General features: G+C 44.6%; 3 protein-coding genes across 3 annotated transcripts; 1 reads left to right on the plus strand and 2 right to left on the minus strand.

Moving 5' to 3' along the window:
• Window positions 1–3,609: 3,609 nt before the first annotated feature.
• On the minus strand, window positions 3,610–6,785 carry calml4b (calmodulin-like 4b; the record flags this gene model as incomplete). Its single annotated transcript, XM_036535617.1, has 4 exons — window positions 3,610–3,883; window positions 4,552–4,740; window positions 5,361–5,501; window positions 6,719–6,785. Coding segments are annotated over 4 exons (495 nt in total), but the record flags the coding sequence as incomplete, so codon positions are not given.
• A 3,487-nt stretch (window positions 6,786–10,272) lies between these two features.
• Window positions 10,273–16,898, minus strand: cln6b (CLN6 transmembrane ER protein b). The gene is made up of 7 exons (XM_036535791.1): window positions 16,837–16,898; window positions 14,828–14,942; window positions 14,498–14,596; window positions 13,297–13,485; window positions 12,190–12,245; window positions 11,586–11,708; window positions 10,273–10,602 (listed from the first exon to the last, which is right to left on the minus strand). The coding sequence occupies exons 1-7, from the start codon at window positions 16,896–16,898 to the stop codon at window positions 10,332–10,334; spliced, it is 915 nt and encodes a 304-aa protein (XP_036391684.1). The 3' UTR covers window positions 10,273–10,331.
• A 1,693-nt stretch (window positions 16,899–18,591) lies between these two features.
• fem1b (fem-1 homolog b) lies at window positions 18,592–21,213 on the plus strand. The gene is made up of 2 exons (XM_036535674.1): window positions 18,592–19,150; window positions 19,500–21,213. Exons 1-2 carry the CDS (start codon window positions 18,903–18,905, stop codon window positions 21,130–21,132), a joined length of 1,881 nt encoding a protein of 626 aa, XP_036391567.1. The 5' UTR covers window positions 18,592–18,902; the 3' UTR covers window positions 21,133–21,213.
• The last annotated feature ends 332 nt before the right edge of the window (window positions 21,214–21,545 follow it).

Consider the following 21,545-nt stretch of genomic DNA (forward strand, 5'->3'; position numbering starts at 1 on the left):
TGTTTTTTTTGTTTTTTTGTTTGTTTTTTGTTTTTCCTTTTCCTTTTTTTTCTTTCTTTTTCTTCATTGCTTCCCTTTGCTCTTTGTTTTTTGTAGTTGTTGTTGTTGTTGTTAAATAAAAAAAAAAATAGAACACTAGAAAGTCACTCTCAAGGCCAAACCTTGCCTTAAGAATTTCTTTCAGCTGATCGACTGACATCAACTCTTCTGTAATAAGCAGTTTTCCAATATTATTTGCAGTGATTATATGACTTGCAGCAACATTTTCTGTGATATTAAAAACAAAGACAATATTATGACAGGATGTATGAAATAAATCAAGTACTTGACTGAGCAGTGCTGTGGCTCTCTGGGTCTGTGGTTTGATGCTGCTGTTGTAAATCAATCAAATTGAGTAAACCAATCAAAACAGGTTTGACATGTTTGGCACACCTGGAAATATGTAAATATGCTCAATGGAGGAGGAACCTCTTCAGAGAAAGCAGTGTCCTTCTGCCCACAGGGTAGGTTGTCAAAGGATGATGATCATTTAGGTCCTTCAGCTCAATAATTTCAATGTCAGTTGTTTCCGTAACCTTCATAACACCGAAGGCGTTCAATGTACCAAGAGGACAACCTCTGGCACAGGAAACATGCCTCATTAGTATCAACAAGAATGAACAGGATTTTGAAAATCTCTGATAAACCACTGAAACACCCTACTGATAAGACTGCGCCTTCCCTAAACTGAATACCCTGCAAGCGTGCATCAGAAGCAAGAGTTGTAATATCTCTGTGTGGATATTTTCAGAGAACTGCATTTTTCAGTGGCACTTCAAAGGTACAGGTTTTGATTGCTTTCACATTATACACATGCAAGGGTGGTGTTTTGGCACCAGAGTGAGTACAGTGTTTTTGAAGTTGTGAACATCATACACTACCTTTTTAAAATCTTTGTTTAGCCGCAAATCTCATGGCCCATAGTTCTAGTAATAGCCCAAAGCAGCAGATCGAGTTCTATGTAATGATGCTTGGGTCTCAATGTCATGTCAGGGAAAATCTCTATCAGTAACTCTCTCTGATCTACAGTTTTTCTCTAGGAAAGACAATGTTGCTTCTGAGAACTTTGTTGCAACCACCAACTCAACAATTTCTTTCAAGTCCATCAAAATTTCCCATGAAGCCTCACTCTCGGGTACATACTGTGTCTCCCAATCATTAGTGGCAACAACCGTAAAAGTGTCCAATTTTCATGTCCATTTCCATGCCCATTTCCCTTCAAAAAGCTTGTTCACTATGTCAGTGTCCTTATATGGAAAGGACTTGTTTCAGTTATTCAGAGAATCAAGAGTAAAGTGTTCATTTGATACCACGTCTTTCAGGCATTTTGCCAGCCACTGGGACAATTCCTTCCAAAAAATCATGAAGAATATCTAGCAGAAACTGAGTGACTAGATGGAAGAATGCTAAAAATTCACTGAGACAACATTTTTTTGACACAATGTGAACTGTGCAGGTCATCATTGTCTCCAAGTTTACCTACAATATCATTGTGCAACTCTGTTGCTCTTAACTGAAAATGGCTGACATCTTTGATCTGTATGTCATCTCTGCTGGCTAAGCAGAATCTACAGAAGTTCTCAACTCAAAAGTTTTCTTGACAACCAGCTAGGCTATGTGCTCCAACATTTTTAGATTTTTTTGGATCACCCGAGTCACACCCGGGTAATTTATTGTATAGGCCTAAAACCCTTTGGGTCCCATTGAACCACTTATAAATATAGTTAAGGGCAATGATGTTGTTGCCACAACTCATATGGAAACAAAGTAGAACAACACAGAAATAAATTACTTACTCCAATATTTACACACATAGCCGGTTAGTAAGGACAAGTAGCGGGTTGTAACGTATGATTCTGATTCTGATATCCCATTCCTGTTACCATAGGCATTTACAAAAGCTATTATCATAAGCAACCTGCTTGTGGCCCAAACGTGAGACTACCATTTTCCTGAACATTTAGGTCCTCTCTATCAACCCATGCTAGTCGTTTGGTAAATTATTTTGATTTTATACAATTTCATTGCCCTTTTAGCAAATGTACAATAAGGAACTACAATATATGAATATATGAATAAAACACTGAAATAATCGTCAGCATGATCATGATCATCATTATTATATTAGCCAGCTATTCATATTAATTCACCTGGTAAATCAACAGAGATTAACTGGCTAGTTAGCTAGCTAACTCGTTTGAAGCTACCTAGATTTTTCATTCGCGCGCACTGTCCGTTGGACCTGCCACTAGAGGGCTTCAATCCCGCTCGCAGGGCTTCAATTGCTCTCGCGGGCTGACATCGGACCTCTCTCGCCTGCTAACTGGATCTCTCTCGCGTAAACAGGGTTCGTTCTCTCTCGCGTTTTTCGCACGACTTTCGTCCACAACTGCGCCTCATAGAGCAGACCTATGGACGACGTGTAACGCAGTTCCCGGTCATTAGAAAAATGACTGCTTGCAATACATATAAAAATCACTAGATTTTAAAGCACATTTCGAACGCACTAAATCGATTCTGTTCAATGAGGACACTACAGAAAAATCAACAGAATTAAATGAACCAATGTGGGGCCGTTAAAGCGTTCATATGAGATGCCACGGTTGAGAGTGGCAGTATAGTTTGCTATTAAGGTAAAAAAAAGTGCCGATGGTTCTGTGTGTAGTGCTGTAGTGTCACACTGGTTGTTATTACTGCAATTTTACATTGTATTTTTCATGTTGTTATCCAGTTAAATCGACAACACTTCAAGGACTCCTGTCATTTGACCTATTGGTAAAACATTGCCAATGCTGTGCATCAAATGCATTCATTTTATCAAAAGCTCAACTTTTAGAACTCAGTTTTTAAGTTGAATGTAATGTTTTCGAGAGGATTGTGTCAGTGTACTGATGCTCATATAATTAGAAACTAGCTGAGAAAAGAAAACATACAAAGTAAATGAGGGTGAATATTCTGTTAAACTGGCTCCCCACAAACTCTGATTAGAATGATTTGATCGGAGACCTTCTGTCACTGGAGGGACAAGAACTCCTTCTTAGTCTGTCTGGGGTGCTCCTCTTTTTCAAATTTTCAAATTTTGGAAAACAGTTCCAGAGAAATAACATTTGGTTCAGCAATGCAAGGGTTTCCATACAGACTGCAGTGAGTAGAATATCTCTACTATCTTCGGTATCTATCTTCTATACTATCTTCAGTTTGATACTCAGAGCAGAATTTTGTCTGGTTCAGCCCTATATTCTTTTACCCACATTTTCAAATCTCCATCACTTGCCATCTTCCTTAAGATATAAAAAAAAACGTAGTTTCCTTTCACAACCCTTCTCCCATCCAACCCCAAGGCACACGGAACACAAACAAATATTTTTATTTCCGGGGTTTTTACTCTAATAACAAGGGCTAAAATCTGAAATGACTCACACAACTCTATGTAAAACATCAAAATCCTTTATTACACCAAACCACATGAAAGCCATTTTCATCTTCAACTCAAAGTCGAGGGAAACTAATTGGGCACTGCCATTCTACAGCCAGGACAGGCTAAAGCAACCGAGCTCCGTCTCGCTGGTGTGCTCTGGGATGGATTACAGTGCCTGTCAGTGACAGATGTACAGGAGGTACTGAGACAGAGGTTGTGGATAATTGAGTGGAAGTAAATGAGGTGCGCGCTGTATTCTGAGCAGGGGTATGTCCCATGCCAGTGAGCCAGTGTGCCCTTGCCCATGCCAGCCTTCGTCGCCTCCCACTCAGTAATCTACAGGTGGCAAGGTCACCATCCTGGTGAAGTCCTCGTAGTGTATGCGTCCGTCCGGACCCACGTTCGCCTCCTGGAACAGCTCGTCCACTGCAGTAGGTGGGAGGGGAGAACACAAGTATATCGTTGATTGCACAGTGCTTGTCTCTCAATAACGTCCTAGCAGTTCAACATTTTATTTGGCTTTACTGTCCTACGCACAGATATCAGCACATCCATTAACTTGATGGCTGGTAGGTGTCAGTGATGGGAGAATGCGGCTTTATGACCCGCAAAACTATAGGTGGAACTGTCCTACACTGTCATTCAATAACTGGTATGAGCCAGTAAAAAGAGTTAATAAAAAGGCCCATAGCAAAAAAAAAATCATTCACTCAAGTGAGCGATCAGTAATACATAGCACCTCTACCTATGTATCCTTACTCTACCATCACTACTTGATAGATCCAGGTTCATTGTCATATAAGTCTGAACTTTATCCTGTTTTTTATTTATTTATTTATTTATTTTACTGTTTCTATCCCTACGATCCTTTTGCAATATTCCTTCTTCTATTTGCAGAATAATTCTCCACATGGGAGAATTAATCAATCTGATTCAGAATTTTTCCAGACAACACACAATTAATATAAATCTTAAATCAGATTCACATGTTGAATAGCATCTTTATTCCATGTTGGCCTGATAATCATTATTCAGGGAAAATCCCGGGCTGCCCTTTAAATCCTCGTGCATCGGCCACGCTATAAATGCTGTACCTTCCTTATCAGTAAGCTTCTCGCCCAGTCCTGTGAGCTTGGCACGGAGCTCCGAGGCCAGGATGTAGCCTTTCTTCTGCTTGTCCGTCATACGCATGGCCTCCAGGATCTCCGCCTTGGGGTCCTCCTGCTGAATCTGCCTGTGCATCATGGTCAGGAAGGTGGAGAAGTCCAGCTCGCCATTCTTATCTGTGCCACAAGAGGATGCTGTTTAGCGGATTTTTACTTTATGTGGGTATCATTTTTTTATACCCACATAAACCATATTATCAAGTAATAATAATAATAATAATAATAATAAGGAAATAGGTCTGTCTGGAAGTGTAGCATAGTGGTAGAAGCAGGGCTCATAACTAAAAGATTTCTGGTTTGATTCCCAGCTGGGCCACTGCTGCTCTACCCTTGGGCTACATACTTCACCCACAATTGCCTCAGTAAATATTCAGCTGTTTAAATGGATAACATTGTAAAAACTGTAACCTGTGTAAGTTGCTCTGGATAAGAGTGTCTGCTAAATATCAATAATGTGATTTCTGTTCCCACAATACTTAGCTCCTTCTGCAATGCCATTCAACACATTTGGAACAAACCAAATTGTTTTCCAGCCCAAGGCATCTGCTAAAGAAGGTGAACAGCTGCCCTTGTTTCACAGTGCTGATAGTTGCACAGATGGATGTACAGAACTGATAATGAAGGTGACAACAATGCCATGCTCTGCATAAAACATTTCCGGGTTTTATAAATGGAAGTGATCTCAGCAGATCTGGACCACAGGAATCAGGGTAACCCCAGCCTCACCCCGCCTGTACCTATCTTATGGACCTGCAGATGTCGGTCCACCTCGCCGAAGGTGGGGCTGGTGCCAAGGCAACGCATCACAGTGATCAGGTCCTTGGCTTCAATCTTCCCTTTCCGCTTCTTGTCGTACAGGGAGAAACATTCCTTGAACTCTAGAGTGTTAGGGAGAAGGCTGAGGTGCAACATTTCCACATTTCCTCCTTAGTTTCACAGTTTACTCACACATGAAACATTTCTGAAAAGGAACATTTTTTTTTACTAGAAAGCACTCAACAAAGTGTGCATCAGAGTATATGTGTTTCTGTCTCTTTTGGAAGGCCTTAAAGTTTTTTAATTTCCTTAATCCACCTAGGCTTCCTTGTTTCTGCAACTGCACATTTAGTTTCTTGGTAATAAAAACACAAGAGGAGGTGGAGGTGCACGCCATCGGTGTTCCATAAGAACGCTTTATTGCAGCACAGAAGTCAAAGTTCTAAACGAAACCACGCCCTCACAGCCTGGGAGCTTTCTCTCGGAAATACCTCAGCCACCTTGCCACATGCTGCCATTGCAGGATTAAAACTACCCCCTAGGGTGCTTGGCTGAGCACCGCTGCTAATCCTTATAGCCTGTTGGACGCACTGTAGGGAAAGTCTAGTAACATCCCTCTTCATGTACTATATATAGCATTTTGAGGCAGGAGCCACAATATCTTTTATGAGTAATACATTACTGTATTAATCTGAATGAAAAGTGTGAATGAAAACTGTGTTAGATGGCGGCGCGTACGGACGCAGCGGCTCAAGGCTCTCTACTTCAGCCCACAAATTCGTTGCACCCCCACCGTGCAATGACAATAAAGTCTATTCTGATTCTATTCTATTCTGATTACTAACCACCTCTCTTTGCTTCTACTCTAAGAGCCGAAGCAATGAATATATTTAAATGTCTAATGACATAAATTATTTGGCTAGATATGGGAATAAAATTGACTACAGCGCCATGTACTCTAAAGGTTAAATCATGCGCGCACATACTGTATCCTGTGTCTTGTTCGTATTGTAACCACTGTAGCTGAACAGCTCCAACAGAGAGTGCGTTGTGTTGGGGCAGCCACGCGGAATTTAATCGTTCCAGACTTTGCCTTCGGTGTGGACAGTAGATACAGACAGGTATTAAACAACGTCTTTTGCCAACATAAAAGATAAATATAAGGATGTGTCATCGTTCCAACAGCGCTTCTGGCTCGCGTCCTCGTCGGAAGGAATGCGAAAAAATTCCGTCCAAATATTTGAAGTTGACATTTTTACTGTATAGGCAATGTTGGACTTGGACAAACAATTGGCAAAGTGAGAAAGGACGTAATCGCTGGGAAAACATCACGTCTTACCATTTATCTGATCTTGTGATAGGAATTTCGCCTGTGACAAAACAAGAATGAAAACTTTACTGTCTCGTTTTTTAAACGATTCGAATTAAAGGAATGGTATGAATAAAAGAATGAATTATCTCACCATTTCATCTGCGGTTCCGCGTCCTCGGGTGCCTCCCTCTCCACCTCCCTGACTGTAATGTCACTCTCTCTCTCTCTCTCTCTCCCTCCCTCTTCCGCCTTCCGTATCTCCGTTCACTCATTCGATTCTAAAGTCCACCGCGGGACAGCGGTAGTTGATATGCTGTTGCTATGGGAACCAACATATATGACACCGCAGATCATTTTATCCCCAGTCAGTCTTAAGCATCGAGTCGGTGTGCGTCTGATTACACTCCATCCAGTGGCCGCAGGAGCCCGCGGACGTATGCTAAAAGTTCCGTTCATATATTGATCACGGCAGTGCATTTTGGCCTTGGTTTACACATCATAGTCATACGTGTTTCCGCGAACCAAGATGGAGCTTCATTGCAAATGCATTTTACAGGTATTAGTGTGGGAGACACATCTGCCATTTTTCATAATGGTTGAAGGATGTTTATTTTACTCTGAATTTTCCTCACAATAAAATAAAATCCAATTGTAGATTCACAAAGTGGTAATAAAAGTCAAAATTTAGTATTTTGCTCGTTTTTTTTAAGGACGAAGACAGAGACTGAGATAGGCCTATATACTTGCATAAACCGTAAACCCAGCTGTAAGTAGCCAACTGGGAAACTTTCCAAGGTGCCGCTGTGTCTTCACCAGTCAAAAAAAAAAAAAACGGGACCGTTGACAGAAGACGATTAGTTGCAGTATTTGTAACTTCCACTAGATGGCACTTGCTTTCTAGCTAGTCAACATGGAACAGTGGATGATGACATTTCACACCATTAAACACCGCCCGATCCTGCAAGGGCTGTGAACACGAAACAGCCCTTCTCCTGCTGATGTTGGCAGTTTTTTGGGGGGCACTTGATGTCAAGCGCCTGTCTTCTTCTCCTCATACTATTTTTGATCACTCTGAGGCAGGCTTTAGTCCTGTGGGCTGTGTCCTAATGTAGGATTTGTGCCCTGTGATTTGGCTAGGTAATTGTCTTGCACCTTGCGTGCCCCTCAGTCTCGTCCATCCAGGACTCCTGTGCAATAGAATTCCGAAATCCACTCCAGATCTGGGTCTGAGGCAACAGGTTTACGAGTGCCATTGTAGGTCACTCACTCTCGTCATTTGTCATGACTCAACCCTGCCGTCACCCACTATCTGCCCTGATTAGCGTTCTCGGCCCCCTCTCGCCCTTGTCCGATACCATCTGCAAAGTCAAGGGCAGTGGTCACATCTGGTGCCAGTCACCTGTCCGCTCACCGACGGCGCAGGTCGTCTCCTCTTCCCTTGCGAGCCGCTCTCGCCCGTCTGAGACACAAAGTCCTCCGAGCTGCGTTAATAAGCAGGTAAGGAGCGAAGGGTGTCACCTTACGGCACCCCTGCCGATATCGTGATGAGAGGAGTAAGCTAAGCCTCTGCTCTGGTGTGGATGTCACTGATTGTGTCAGCCAGTTTTGTTAGCTGTGCAGCAAGTCCCCACAACAGGTCTTACCCATCTGGCAGTCTTCCCTTGAGACTTCTTAAAATTAATAACCAAGCCAAACGTTCCCTTAACTTTTAATCCCTTAACTAGGCACAAGCTCAGATATCTGCATAAGCACCCCCCCTCCCCATATAAATTTTCTTGCTTATTTTCAACGGCCGCTGGACACACAATTACAGACCTCACAGAGGTCTTCAACCCGCTTTAATTTCATTTTCACCACGTTCCCTTACCAGTGAATCGCAATTTAATGCATTTTAATCTTCCGCAGTTCCATATTACGCTAATTATAATGATTGCGCTTAATCACCATAATAGCCTATCATTCCAATCATCCCTTTTTGAATAGCTCTGGAGAGGGGTCAGAGAAAATTAAAACGATGCCTCAGTGTGTGGATTGGAGGCATGTAATTGCAAAGATGACATGAGTTCTTACATCCCAAACGGAGAGGCCTCTCTTTGCAGCAAGTGATTGCCTGCCATACACTCTGCCCTTTGACCTTTGTGTAATGGCCTTCCTGATCAGTCCTACATAAAACAGACAATACTGTTGCTAAACTAAAGAGTCCAATAAGATGGTGGCTTTTACCTAATAGACCCCTCAGAAACAAAATTACTGACCTTGAACAATACTCAAAAAACATTTCCAATAGTTTGAGCCCACAACAATTTCAACAACAAGTAAATATTGTGTGAAAGTCAGTTTTCTCACAAGGCCATCAAGTTAAGAGACACATACATCAGGATCGGAGATTTAAAAAAAATCCACTTGTGAAGTAGATCTACCTCTGCTTAACAGGTGTGCCATGAAGTACTCTGGATAGTATTGCATTGCAAATTATAAATGACAATTCCTCTACTTTAAAGTAACACAAAATAATGTGAATAATCACAAGTATTTGCACTGATACTTGTTAAAGCCAAGTAAAAACCCTGTCACGTCAATAATTAATCAGAAGCATGGACCAATGTTAGTATGATATCATGATGAACAAGCACACTTTGATCCAATCAAATGAAACATTATATGTAGAACATAGAGGACAGGAAGAAAAAGGTGCATACAGTATGTACTCATATGTCAGGACAACACAGTGTAGGTTTTCTTACTTTGCAAAATAACACTGCTATAGATTACAATTCATGTGGACATAACTTGATATGTTTCCTTTAATCAGTTGTATTAGTAGCAGAAGTATTATCGACAAATGAGGTGTAGAAAAATATTACATTTAGGAGGGAAATGATGCAATCCTGTACGTTTTTGCATACTGCAGTCACAGTTTCTACTCAGCACCATCACATGGGTAAGCACCATTACAGTACCATTACATTGCATAGGGAGAGAGGAGGAACGACATTTCAAAACAGGAAAAAAAAACATACCCATATCAAAGAATATATAAGGAATTTTGAAAAAAAAAACCTCACCCACAATGTGTACATAGGCAGTTATAGTTATGCATGTGTGGTTCTACAGAGAATCATTGGTGCTTTTATCCTGACAGAGGGGTAGAGGTGGGTGAGGGAGGCTTTGGGAAGGGGAAAAGGCAGAGCTGCAGGTGTACTGCACCCCAGTGCAGTACCCGCTCCACACCACGGGTGTCTCGGCTGCACCTGGAGGTGAGATTGCTCCTTCAGCCCGGGCAGCAGACAGGCCAATCCCTGCAGAGGGCACCAGAGGTTCGGTAGCGGAGGGTTCTGAGCAGCAACCCGTCTCTGTCGATGCGCTTCGCCAGGGAGACAAAACAGGCAGGCACAGAACACGAAAACAACAACGGGGGGGTCGGCTTGGGGGGGGGGGGGGGTCAACCAACTGTAAAATCAGGAACTGGAAACAGAGCAGACCCCTGTTGGGGTTCATGTACATCCTTGGCACAGCCCAGGAACCCGTTCATGTGCTGACTGTTTCTTTGCATAGCGTGGGATCAACTCACTGCAGGGAATGGAGGTTGGTAAGTGGTCTTAACGCGCGCCAGATGGGTAAAGGAGCCGTGGCCTGCCAGCTACTGGCTCCTCTTGATGTGAAGAGTGTAGAAGGCCCAGGGCTCTGGAACGTAGATGACACCAGGGTACTTCCTGCGCAAGACCGTGTCAGTCCACAGACAGGCCACCCAGACAGTCACCAGCCCCAGGGCTATGGAGAAACTGTAGAGCAGGAAGAGCCCGTTGCTATCGGGGACGAAGCCCTTGCGCTTCTGGTGCATCACAGTGGCCGTCATTGCAAAGAAGGTGAAGATGAAGAGGATGAAGATCTGGCCCTCTGTCACCAGATACCTGAGCAGAGAAGAGCGGAGACTGAGGGGACCTGTTGTGCCACTCTCACAGACAGACAGACAGACAGACACTCACTCACTCACTCACTCACTCACTCAAATAGCAGTGTAGCATAGTGGTAAGGAGCAGGGCTTGTAACCGAAAGGCTGCTGGTGCAATTGCCCACTGGAGCACTGCTGCTATACCCTTGGGCAAGGTACTTAACCCACCTAATTCCATAATATCCAGCTGTATAAATGGATAACATGTAAAAAAACTGGAACCCAAGTTGCTCTGTACAACAGTGTCTGCTATATGGAAATAATGTAATATAATGCACACACAATGCCTAGCTCCAAGAGTAAATTCCAGCATTTTTTTTTCTTTTAACTTTTTTGTTACTTCTTTACTTTTGCAAAGTTTGTACTCTTGCAGGTATACATAACCTTATCTCCCATGCAATAGAGAACTTGTCATCAAAGTTCAGGAAGGCACTGAACACAGCAATAAAGTGAAACAAAAATGACATCAATGCTCCACATAATTAACTCTCCGTACCTACAAATTAAAGAAAACTTTTAACTCCAGTAATTGGATAACAGCTAATTGTGCTTAAGTCTGTCACACAGGTCCATTAGTTGCTTCATGTTTTCCTTGCGGTAATTCAGGTGACACCTGCCAAAGACAACCTTCATTGTAGAGAATCCCCACAGCACCCTCAAGTCCTCCTTTAAGAACATTGTCTGTAAATAATTCTGCAGTAACAGGCCAGGCCATGTGGGGTTGAACATTGCTTTTGTGAATTATTGACAGGGTACAGTGAAATCAGAATGCACAGGTACACAAGTGTCATACACTGTTCTTGGGGGATAGGCGATTGCCTTCACTTGATAGATGCTTAACAGATCTTCTAGCATTACAAGCTTTGGCAGCATTTCATGACACCTGTGGTGCCACCTTTGGGAGTGGGAGGGGCCAAAGGGGGAAGTGAGAAGGAGACTGACCAATAGTAGAAAGCGCTGGGTCCCAGCAGCAGCCAGGCAGAGAGGGGCATCTTCTTCTCTTCCTTGATGTGCGTGAAGCAGCCGGTGAAGTAGAGGAAGAGGATGAGGAAGAAGGGGATGTACCTAAATGAGAGAACAAAACTGGAGGTTGTTACCAACAGAAACATTTACTGTGATTGTGCTGAACTTTACTTGGCTCTGATTATTTATCATTTATTTGTTCCAGAGCTGTATGTAATATATTGATTAAATTCAGATGTGAAAAAAGTTACTAGTGTATTGCTTGAGCAATCAAGTTCTTACAGGAAAGTAAATAAAAAAATGTGCCAAATCTCAACTTCAATTTTGTACTGATATATTGCAAGTCTACTCCAGATTGCCGTAAATCATTAACTTACACCAACGACATAAGGAGGACTTATGTGTACTGTGTGGTTTCAGTAATCACCAGAATATTTCAAACTCATATTTCAAACTCATCGGTATATGAATTTTGCGTGCTTGTCTTTGTCCTACTCTAAAAAAAAATCTTGACAAAACGCTGTCGGGGTACAGCACAAACATAAAACTGTAAATGAAACACAGCTTTTGCGCCGCCACTTACCACATGCAGTGGCCCAGGTTTTCATCGTAGTAATAGAGGAGCTCGAAGGAGTCGATCTGTTGGAAAGAGAAGAACGTCAGACACCTTATCACGTCACCCATGTGAGATGTTTACTCCTCCTTCATGTTTCACAGGCCGCCAACTGAAACTGTGAACCGGAGCAAGAGTGGCCAGTGAAAAGAGGGCTTCAATTCCACTACTCATCAGACGCTAAAGTCTGGCGCACGTATTTGTTTACACACGGCCCTTCTGACAACCGAACAGGAGAAAGGTCCTTCGTACCAGTCAGTGTGTGTGCTGCCTGAGTTTCATTTAGGAGCTCAAGTCTGCTTTGCGACCATCTCCCTCAGAACTACTGCATGCCAGTTCACTGTATTTGCAAAGATTCATTGCCACACACTAGACGGTATATGATGCTATATGACAGCATGTCAATTTTGATCTGTAAAGAGAATCTTTGAAGATCACTGTCTGAACATTTTGCAGAATAATACACACACACACACACACACACACACACATTATATATATATATATATATATATATATATATATATATATATATATATATATATATATATATATAGGCATGCACACATACACACAGTGGAATGATTCTCCTACAAGTGAACAATATTTAATTTAGTTTAAGTCAGTTTCACCTTCAGTTGAATAAAATGCCATTTTTTTCTTTTGGCAATAAGCTGTAGTGACATTTCCGTAGTCATGAGGGAAAGCAGTCATTAAAACTCACAGCAGGAGTGAGAGGAGGAGGGGGTTAATGATACACCTCTCCACTGTGAGCAATCACATTGTATTTGCTTATAGGTGCATGTATTTCTCTCGCCCCAAAGGTACTGCACTTGTCTGTGAATGAGAGCATCTCGGAAACAAGTGCCATTTCACGTGACAAAAGGGTGTCATTTCTTCAACATTTTCCCTGCGTGCTAGAGTCAGTTGGGCACCTAAGGGAGCCTGTGCCGGGATAAGTGGAAATAAATGGGTGACAGTACGCAATCTCTCATTGCACTTATTTTAATTCATGGATGAAGGGATCAGCCAGTCCATTAAACAGCTGTAACGCTGTGATGTGTTGCGGTTTAGTACCAGGGAGGTAGGTTTGAGGTTCTTGATGATGGGGTTCTCTCTGACGGACAGGTGCAGCTGGTAGCCACTCAGGATGAGCCGGTGGTTGATGGAGTCGCCCACTAGGTGGATGCTGGCGCCCATGACAAAGGTGATGATGCAGAGGTACACTGCAGAGCGGGGCAGGGTCTTTGGGCTGCGCTCGATCAGCTAAAGAGAGAGAGACACACACATACAAACACACACGCACGCACGCACACACACACACACGCACGCACGCACGCACACACACACATACACGCACACACACACACGCACGCACGCACGCACACACACACACACACATACGCACACACATGCACACAGACACACACACACATACGCACACACACATGCACACACACATGCACACACACACACACACACACACACACACACACATACCACACACACGCACGCATGCACGCACACACACCACACGCACGCACGCACACACACCACACGCACGCACGCACGCACACACACACATACACACACACACATACACACACACCACACGCACGCACGCACACACACCACACGCACGCACGCACGCATGCACGCACACACACACACATACACACACAGGCATGCACACAGCTGTGTGTTAGATCCTTTCCTCCTCTCAATCAGCTCAGACACTGGAGGTGAGCTGTCCATCCATCTGCTGGGGGCTCAGGAACAGGCTATGCCAATGACATTGGTTCCATTTGAACTTCTTGGCTCACTAATAAAAACGTTGCCTGTTAATCTCCTGGCTGAGAGAGACCATACTTTGAAGGTCAGCTGTAAATAATGGACAGTGAAAAGGCTGGTTCTCTGTTCCACGCGCATTGCTGACATTTAACATCCAGTATAAAAGAGGCTCTGAATGAAGGCAAGTCCAGGGACAAGGGCATTTCCATTCAGACACCTTTAATTCAGGAGGCTGTATCTGCGCTAGAGATCCTGCTCAAACACACTTACTTTCAGACAAATGTTAATCTTTATGCAAACAACATCCGTTGGCTGACCTTCTCTTAAAAACCATCACAGCACAATTAAGAGTGCACCTGTAATCTCTGTGTCCCTATTAGTTATTGAAGGTCCCTGAGCTCAGCTCAAACAGTGCCCTAGACAGTCAGTGAAGAGACCACGCTGTGTCAAGCAATGGTGCAGATTGTAGCTCAGTACTTCCAGTTACCTTGAGCAGCAGGAAGGGTGTTATGACATTATAGGCCATGTGGAAGTAATCTCCAGCACTGGGCTTGTTCAGGGGGAACCACTCCAGAGGTAGAATGATCTGCAAGCAGACACAGCCTCAAAGGACATAACATTTGGCTGAAATGTTCTGTTCTCTCTGGGGGGTTGCAGTGGTAGCGTGGGGCCTGAACAATGGAAACTAATGGCTTTAAGGCATCGTAGTTAATTCATGGTAATTTGAGTTAAGATCAAATGATTCATCCATTTCCTACAATTTACAGGAATCTGCCACTACACTACCCACATGTTTATACATGGGTGCTCTGCTTACCATGACAATGGGCCGTCCAAAGTCCAGAACCCAGTTCTGCACCGTGAAATAGAACCACAGGTCCAGGTGGAACTCTGGCTTCTTTAGTCCCGACTCTGTGTCTCTGGACCCATGTCTGCTGCAAGGACAGGCACAGAAACAAAGCTTTCCTTACTGCTTTTGCATATATCCTCCAAAGCAGTAAGATCCCAGTGTACAGAGAGTGCACAACCTTGTGAGACTGTCAAGGAATGCACGCTGAATGCTTGATAATCCAGTCAAAAGGGCACAGGTTAATTACGATGGGTGTAATGAACCAGGAAGGAAACTCACAACAACAAACGGTGCGATACCAACAAAATTGTCAGGCTGTGAGATTAGCAAAGCTCAATTTTACCTTGGCGTAACCCTTGTGTTCAAATTCCGCGAGCACATTTGATTTGACTGTGTGTTTTTAAACTATAGCTTCCCGAGAAGCACCAAACTGGATTGATTGTTAAGCACCTTGATCCACCTGTTGATGCTCTTACACCGGGCAGCATTTGATTGGTTTCAGGCCATTTGGAATAAAGTGGAATTGCGTGGACCGCAGAGGCCAGAGGGGAGGGCTGAAACGCCCAGCACTGAGCGCTCCTTCTTCTCAGTCTGCTGTGTTATCCACGGCAGGAGATTACACTGGCCTCCCCTCTCTCAGGGCCATCTGCTTGCTTTTAAAGCCCATCTGTTCCTTTCACCCTGTGCACGATGGGCACGAAAATGGGCTAAAACGCTGAAATAAAAAAAAGAGCTTCTTTAACCCTGAAGTGCCACCCTGCGCTTAGATTATACAGGTATATCCCGCCTCCTGTCTGTGGCCCGAACCTGTGTTTGCCTGCGTGGACTTAGCCATCCACAGAGTCATGTCCGCAGCAGGGCTTGGAGACTCGCCATCCGAACGGCAGAGAGCAGCCCCATTCTGACAGGGATGAAAAGCCCAAAAAAAAAACGTCAGCCCCATTCTGAGTGACAGCTGGGCGCTTCCGTGATCCTCCTGCTTCTAACCTGCGAATACGAACCGTTCCAAAACAGTGAAAGCTCTAATCCCATCCGATTTATCTCCTCTGTCCCCTACCGACGGTGCTCCCTCAGTGCAGAGAGGGCAGTCCCCGGCCGGAAAAGCTCTACCAGAACAAAGCCGGGCGTATCACGTTCCTCCTACTATCTGCAGGTAGCAGGTGCTATGAGTTTGGGATGAATGTGACACTGTGCTGTGGCCCTCCCGGCCCTCTAGAAAGAAAAGTATGCTACATTTACTGGGAATTTTAATAAGCTGCTGTTCACTAAATAACAGGCATTGAGTTTTATTTTAACTTATCATTGTTTTAACTGCCTATTTATGAAAGTAGAAGTTGTGTTTTTGGATGAGAAAAAACTTCCAGTGTTTAAAGGGGAAACAGGATGTTGAGAGACTTGGTAAAAAAAAAAAAAAAAAAACAGACTGCAATCAAAGGAGGACAGTCTGTCTATAGTTTTCAGTAAAATGTTTGACAGCATTTTTTCTGCAAATCCACTGAAGACAGGTCTGTTTAGTGGTTTGAGTGGACCTGCAGGTCAGATAGGCTATTCAATGAACATTCTGAATAACGTCGTAATACCTTCCAAATACGCTTCAATCATGTACACATCATCCTTATGCATATACTACCAATTACCAAGATTCAATTAGTTGGTACCAAAAGGGAGAGAAATCAAACTGATGGGGAGAGGGGAAGAAACATCTGATAAAGCACTAATAAGGAAAACTTTCCTTTTCCCAGCTAATACAGACTTGAATATATAAAATAAGCACTAACCACTGGAAAGATTCAATGCGTACAGACAGGCACTTTTATTCCTAACAGTTAAACGTTGTATAGCGATTTTACAGCATGTGCTTTCGTTACTGACAAAGTGCCTCACATGCATTATTGTGCAGCTATCTGATTAACTACACTTTAACGTGGAAGCACTTTTGTTGAATTTGCAGGGGAAGATGAGTTAGTTGATCAAACCTAGTGTGAAACGCTGACGCTTGAATAGCAGAGTTCTGTCGCTTTCGCATTGTAGCCTGCATTCTTCCTTCCAGCAGCGCAACGAAGATTCTCTCTTGGGTAACTGGTAACTTCCTCCTGCCCCCTCCTCCTCCGTCTACGCCGCAGTCCCGGTCTCGCAGTCCAGCCTCAGTGAGCACATAAAGCTAGTAAATCCACACCGGCAACTTCTCGCCTCTCAAAACAAAACAGAAAATGTACTTTTTTTGTCCACAAGCGGTTGTGTCTTCAGGGTTGCTCCGGTCTCTCGTCTCCCTTAGCGTTACTTCTAACTACACTGTTTACAGAGTAGCGAACATCACTGCCAGTATAACCCAACGATACAGATTGACTAGCCGTAACAGGCTGTAACATTAGAAGTAGTTTCTCTTACACTTCACTACGCTTTTAAATACAGGCACCGATACGTGATATTCCTCTTCTAGTCAGAGTGCGGCTCTGAAAATAAGCGTAATTTGTCACAAGAGCAACCTCTGCCACGAGCCGAATGTGTGTATCACCAGCTCTGAAGCAACAGTGTATTTTGGAGGGGTAAAGTTGAATTATCCTTTAAAAGACCGAAGCGCCGTAATGTTAACGGTTGCAAGGGCTGAACAATTAAGAGCACACACTTATGTGTAGGCTGAAATTAAACAGAGTTTCTTTCAGCTGAATGCACACGGCACGAGTTTGTTTTAAAAAAATAAGCGTTTTCAGTTCCTCTTCTGGTATTAAGCTTTATGAAACCGCGCTCTGCCGGATGAAGCCCTGACATCAGAATGTAATGTTTGCGGTTTGCAGATAAACCTTTAATCTCTTTTCACCCACTTTCTGCGGCAGGAAATTAAACAGAGGTGGGCGCAGTGGACAGCTGATGGACATAGGCTATATTAAGCGTCAACGCCAACTAACCTAGCTTATTATTATTATTATTATTATTATTATTATTATTATTATTATTATTAACAAAACGCACTAATTGAGAAATTGACTCCCTGATACGTGCCAATCAACTAAAAAAGCTAACGTTTGGCATAGGCTACACGGAACATTTATTTAGCCTAACCTCTCACCTGTCTAGATTAGTCATGATTTAGGTATTAAAATATTTGATAACACACAATTCAGAAAACATGAATGAAGGAGAGAACTGTGTAATGTGAATCAAACGGCAGCGTCAGACTGCAAATATTTAGACTATGCATAAATATCAAAGTAGCCCTTGGTGGGTGGGCACATACACACCTGTACACAAAATACGAACCTGGACCCTGAAATTTGTCAATTATCTGTTATACACGCATCCATTTTTACATTCAATATAATATAAGGCTAGGACAGGGCAGTGCTGTAATATGACACTTCAACATTATTATTCACCTGTTACACTAATAATCGATAGTTATTAACCACGCCTCAAATTTGTTTGCCAACTTTTATAAAGGTCGACTGTGTCCCGGACCAGTTGGTTGAGCACCATTTTCTAGTCGGACGTATTTCTCATACGCACAATGGTTGCTGAACGTTATCCTGGGCACAGTAGTAGAGGTGAATGATTATCTTGTAGTCACTGACTAAGTAAAACATTCCCAATTAGAGAGCAGGCTAACAGGGAACCTTCAGCTGATATACTGTGCTTAACCAAACGCTGACAACGGCATTCGCGCGAAGAAAACCCCGCTGGTGAATGAACCCAGAATACTGCAGTCACTGTCCGTTTGCTTCAGGTAACGATAGGTGCCTGTAGATTTACTTTGAACGGTTAGTTAACTTACTGAAAAGAGACGACAAGCTCAGCTTTCTCTGCTGGGGTAATTAACCATTTATGTGATCTTGTTTAAGGCATTTTTTTGGTAAGGTATTACGTTTTGCATCATTGGTTGCAAAAGAAAATGGAATGCTAGCTTCTTCCCCCAAAAATCCAGCAGTATAGTTTCGTATGTGCATCGGAGCTTGTGCTGATCCTTTAATGGGAGACAAGCTACGTTGTGGCCAGGGTTGTGGGCGTTTCTATCGAAGACGGAGGTGCAACTACTGGGTGGGCCTGGATGGAGTTGCTGGCCGGGTACGTTTACAAGGCGGCTTGCGAGGGCCGCGCTCTTACACTAGTGGCCCTGCTGCTGAACCGCTCGGTCTCCGAAACCCGTTATTTGCTAAGCTATGTGACCCACCAACCCCTCCAACGCTTAACTCCCCTTCTCATTGCCGCCCAAAACGGACATGAAACAGTTGTGAAGTTACTTCTCGAGCACTATCGTGTGGACACCGAGCAAACCGGAACCGTCATTTTCGATGGGTAAGTGTCACTGTAACTTTGTTCCTCTTTCCCCCCTTAATTCAATAATTGTATTGACAAACTATGTCGCTTAGCATGCATTTGCATAGATTTAGAGATATTTGCTTTGCTGTACCCCACAGTACATACAATACTCTAGTGTCATTCTGTCGATATTGAAAAGGCTCTTCAGTTTACCTCTAATATGAGTATAATTATAATTTATAATTTACCAATGCAACTTGTAAATGGAACAAAACAAAAAGGAAAATAATCCCATGTGCAACTACTTAAGGTCTTGTTTTGTCTTATTGTTCATGATGGGAATCCTTTGCTGTTTCAGTGTAGTAACGCTTCTGTCCCTCCCCAGGTATGTATTTGAAGGTGCTACAGCCTTGTGGTGTGCAGCTAGGGCGGGGCACTTCGAGGTTGTCCGCCTGCTTGTGCTACACAAGGCCAACGTGAATCACACAACTCTCACCAAATCCACCCCTCTGCTGGCCGCCTGCTTCAACGGCGACATGGACATCGTGCAGTACCTGGTGGAGCACCATGCCGACATCAGCCTCGTTGACGATTACAACAACACCTGCCTGATGGTGGCCGCCCTCAAGGGCTACACGGACGTGGTGAGCTTCCTGCTGCACAAGGGGGCCAACCCGGACGCCAGGGCGGACTGCGGGGGCACCGCCCTGCACTTCGCTGCCAAGGGCGGGCACCTGTACGTCGTCGACGAGCTGATGCACTGCCACGCTTCCATGACGACCAACGGCGACGGGCTGACACCCCTGCAGGTGGCGGCGGAGAACTGCAAGGTGGAGGTGGTGGAGCTGTTCCTCACCAACACGGACTGTGATGTCAGGAGTCGGGTGGAGGCCGTGGAGCTGCTGGGTGCCTCACTGGCCACCGACCGCGACAACTACGACCTCGCCAAGGCCTACCTCTACCTGGACCTGGGCATGGTGGAGCGGTACTGCGACCCTGACGATGTGCTCGCCAAGGAGGTGCTGCCCCCCATCGAGGCGTACGGCGGGCGGGAGGAGTGCTGCACGCAGGAGGAGCTGACTGCGATCCGGCAGGACAGCATCGCCATGCGGATGGAGGGCCTGATTGTGCGCGAGAGGATCCTGGGCTCCAGCGGCTTCGACATCGCGCCCAACATCGTCCACTGCGGCACCATCTTTGCTGACAGCTTGGAGTTCGACCGCTGCATCGAGCTGTGGCTGCACGCCCTGGCTTTGCGGCAGAGGGGGAACCACAGCGCGCACAATGACCTGCTGCGCTTCGCTCAGGTCTTCACCAAGATGATCCAGCTGAGCGTGCCGGTGCGGGCCCGCGACGTGGAGACCGTGCTGCGGCACAGCGTGGCGGAGATCGAGCGCTGCGCGGGGCGGGCGGCCGGCGCGCAGGGTCTGGACCTGCATATCGCTGTGGGCAACTACGACTTCAACCTCTTCACCTTGCTCTACCTGGTGGCCGTCTCCACCAAGATGCAGTGCAACGAGGAGGGGCGCACCCGTGTCAACAAGCTGATCTACAAGCTGCTGCGGCAGGACCCGCGCATCCAGGACGGCTCGTCCCTGCTGCATCTTGCCGTCAGCACCAGCCCAGACGACGACTTCCACACCAACGGTGTGTGCAGGTTCCCCAACGCCCAGGTCACCAAGCTGCTTCTGGACTGTGGTGCCCGGGTCAACGCCGTGGACCGGGAGGGCAACAGCCCTCTCCACATCATCGCGCAGTACAACCGGCCCGTCAGCGACTTCCTCACCCTGCACGCCGTCATCGTCAGCCTGGTGGAGGCGGGCGCGCACATGGACATGACCAACAAGCAGAAGAAGACGCCGCTGGACAAGAGCACCACCGGCGTCTCGGAGATCCTGCTCAAGACGCGGATGAAGATGAGCCTCAAGTGCCTGGCGGCGCGCGCTGTGCGGAAGCACCAGATTGCCTACCGCAAGCAGGTCCCCAAGTCCCTGGAGGAGTTTGTGGAGCTCCACTAACACAGCGAACTTTGAACTTTTGTTGTTGTTGTTGTTGTTGTTGTTGTTGTTTTTCAGTTTTTCTTCCAATTAATCCAATGGTGCTGGGCATAACATTTGTTAATAAAACAAATATTGTTAAATTATTGAAATTGATAAGAATGAAATGTGAATGTTTGGTTGTTTTTAATTTTTGTTTTAACATGGCTATGTGTTACTTTTTGGTTTGTATTCTAAGTTTAAGTACCAGCACTTTAGAATGGCATGTCCTTCTCAGCAAATTGTCATTTGCCTTGATGCCTACTTAAGAGTCGGGGAGGAGGGGGGGGTGTATTGTGATTGTACTTTTGAAGTGAATCCCAAAGAAATGTATATAAGAAATGTACATAAGAAATGTATATAACAGAGCTTTAACACCTGACCAAACCCAGCCT

This window comes from Megalops cyprinoides, chromosome 8, assembly GCF_013368585.1.
Source record: "Megalops cyprinoides isolate fMegCyp1 chromosome 8, fMegCyp1.pri, whole genome shotgun sequence".
NCBI lineage: Eukaryota > Metazoa > Chordata > Actinopteri > Elopiformes > Megalopidae > Megalops > Megalops cyprinoides.

Excerpts from the sequence above, each read along its gene's own strand:
- cln6b (XM_036535791.1), bottom strand. The coding sequence starts at position 16,898 with ATGCAGGCTACAATGCGAAAGCGACAGAACTCTGCTATTCAAGCGTCA. Across the intron at positions 14,597-14,827 it reads TTGGACGGCCCATTGTCATG|ATCATTCTACCTCTGGAGTG; the intron begins GTAAGCAGAGCA and ends GTCTGCTTGCAG. Across the intron at positions 13,486-14,497 it reads CACCCTTCCTGCTGCTCAAG|CTGATCGAGCGCAGCCCAAA; the intron begins GTAACTGGAAGT and ends CTCTCTCTTTAG.
- fem1b (XM_036535674.1), top strand. The coding sequence starts at position 18,903 with ATGGAGTTGCTGGCCGGGTACGTTTACAAGGCGGCTTGCGAGGGCCGC. Across the intron at positions 19,151-19,499 it reads GGAACCGTCATTTTCGATGG|GTATGTATTTGAAGGTGCTA; the intron begins GTAAGTGTCACT and ends GTCCCTCCCCAG.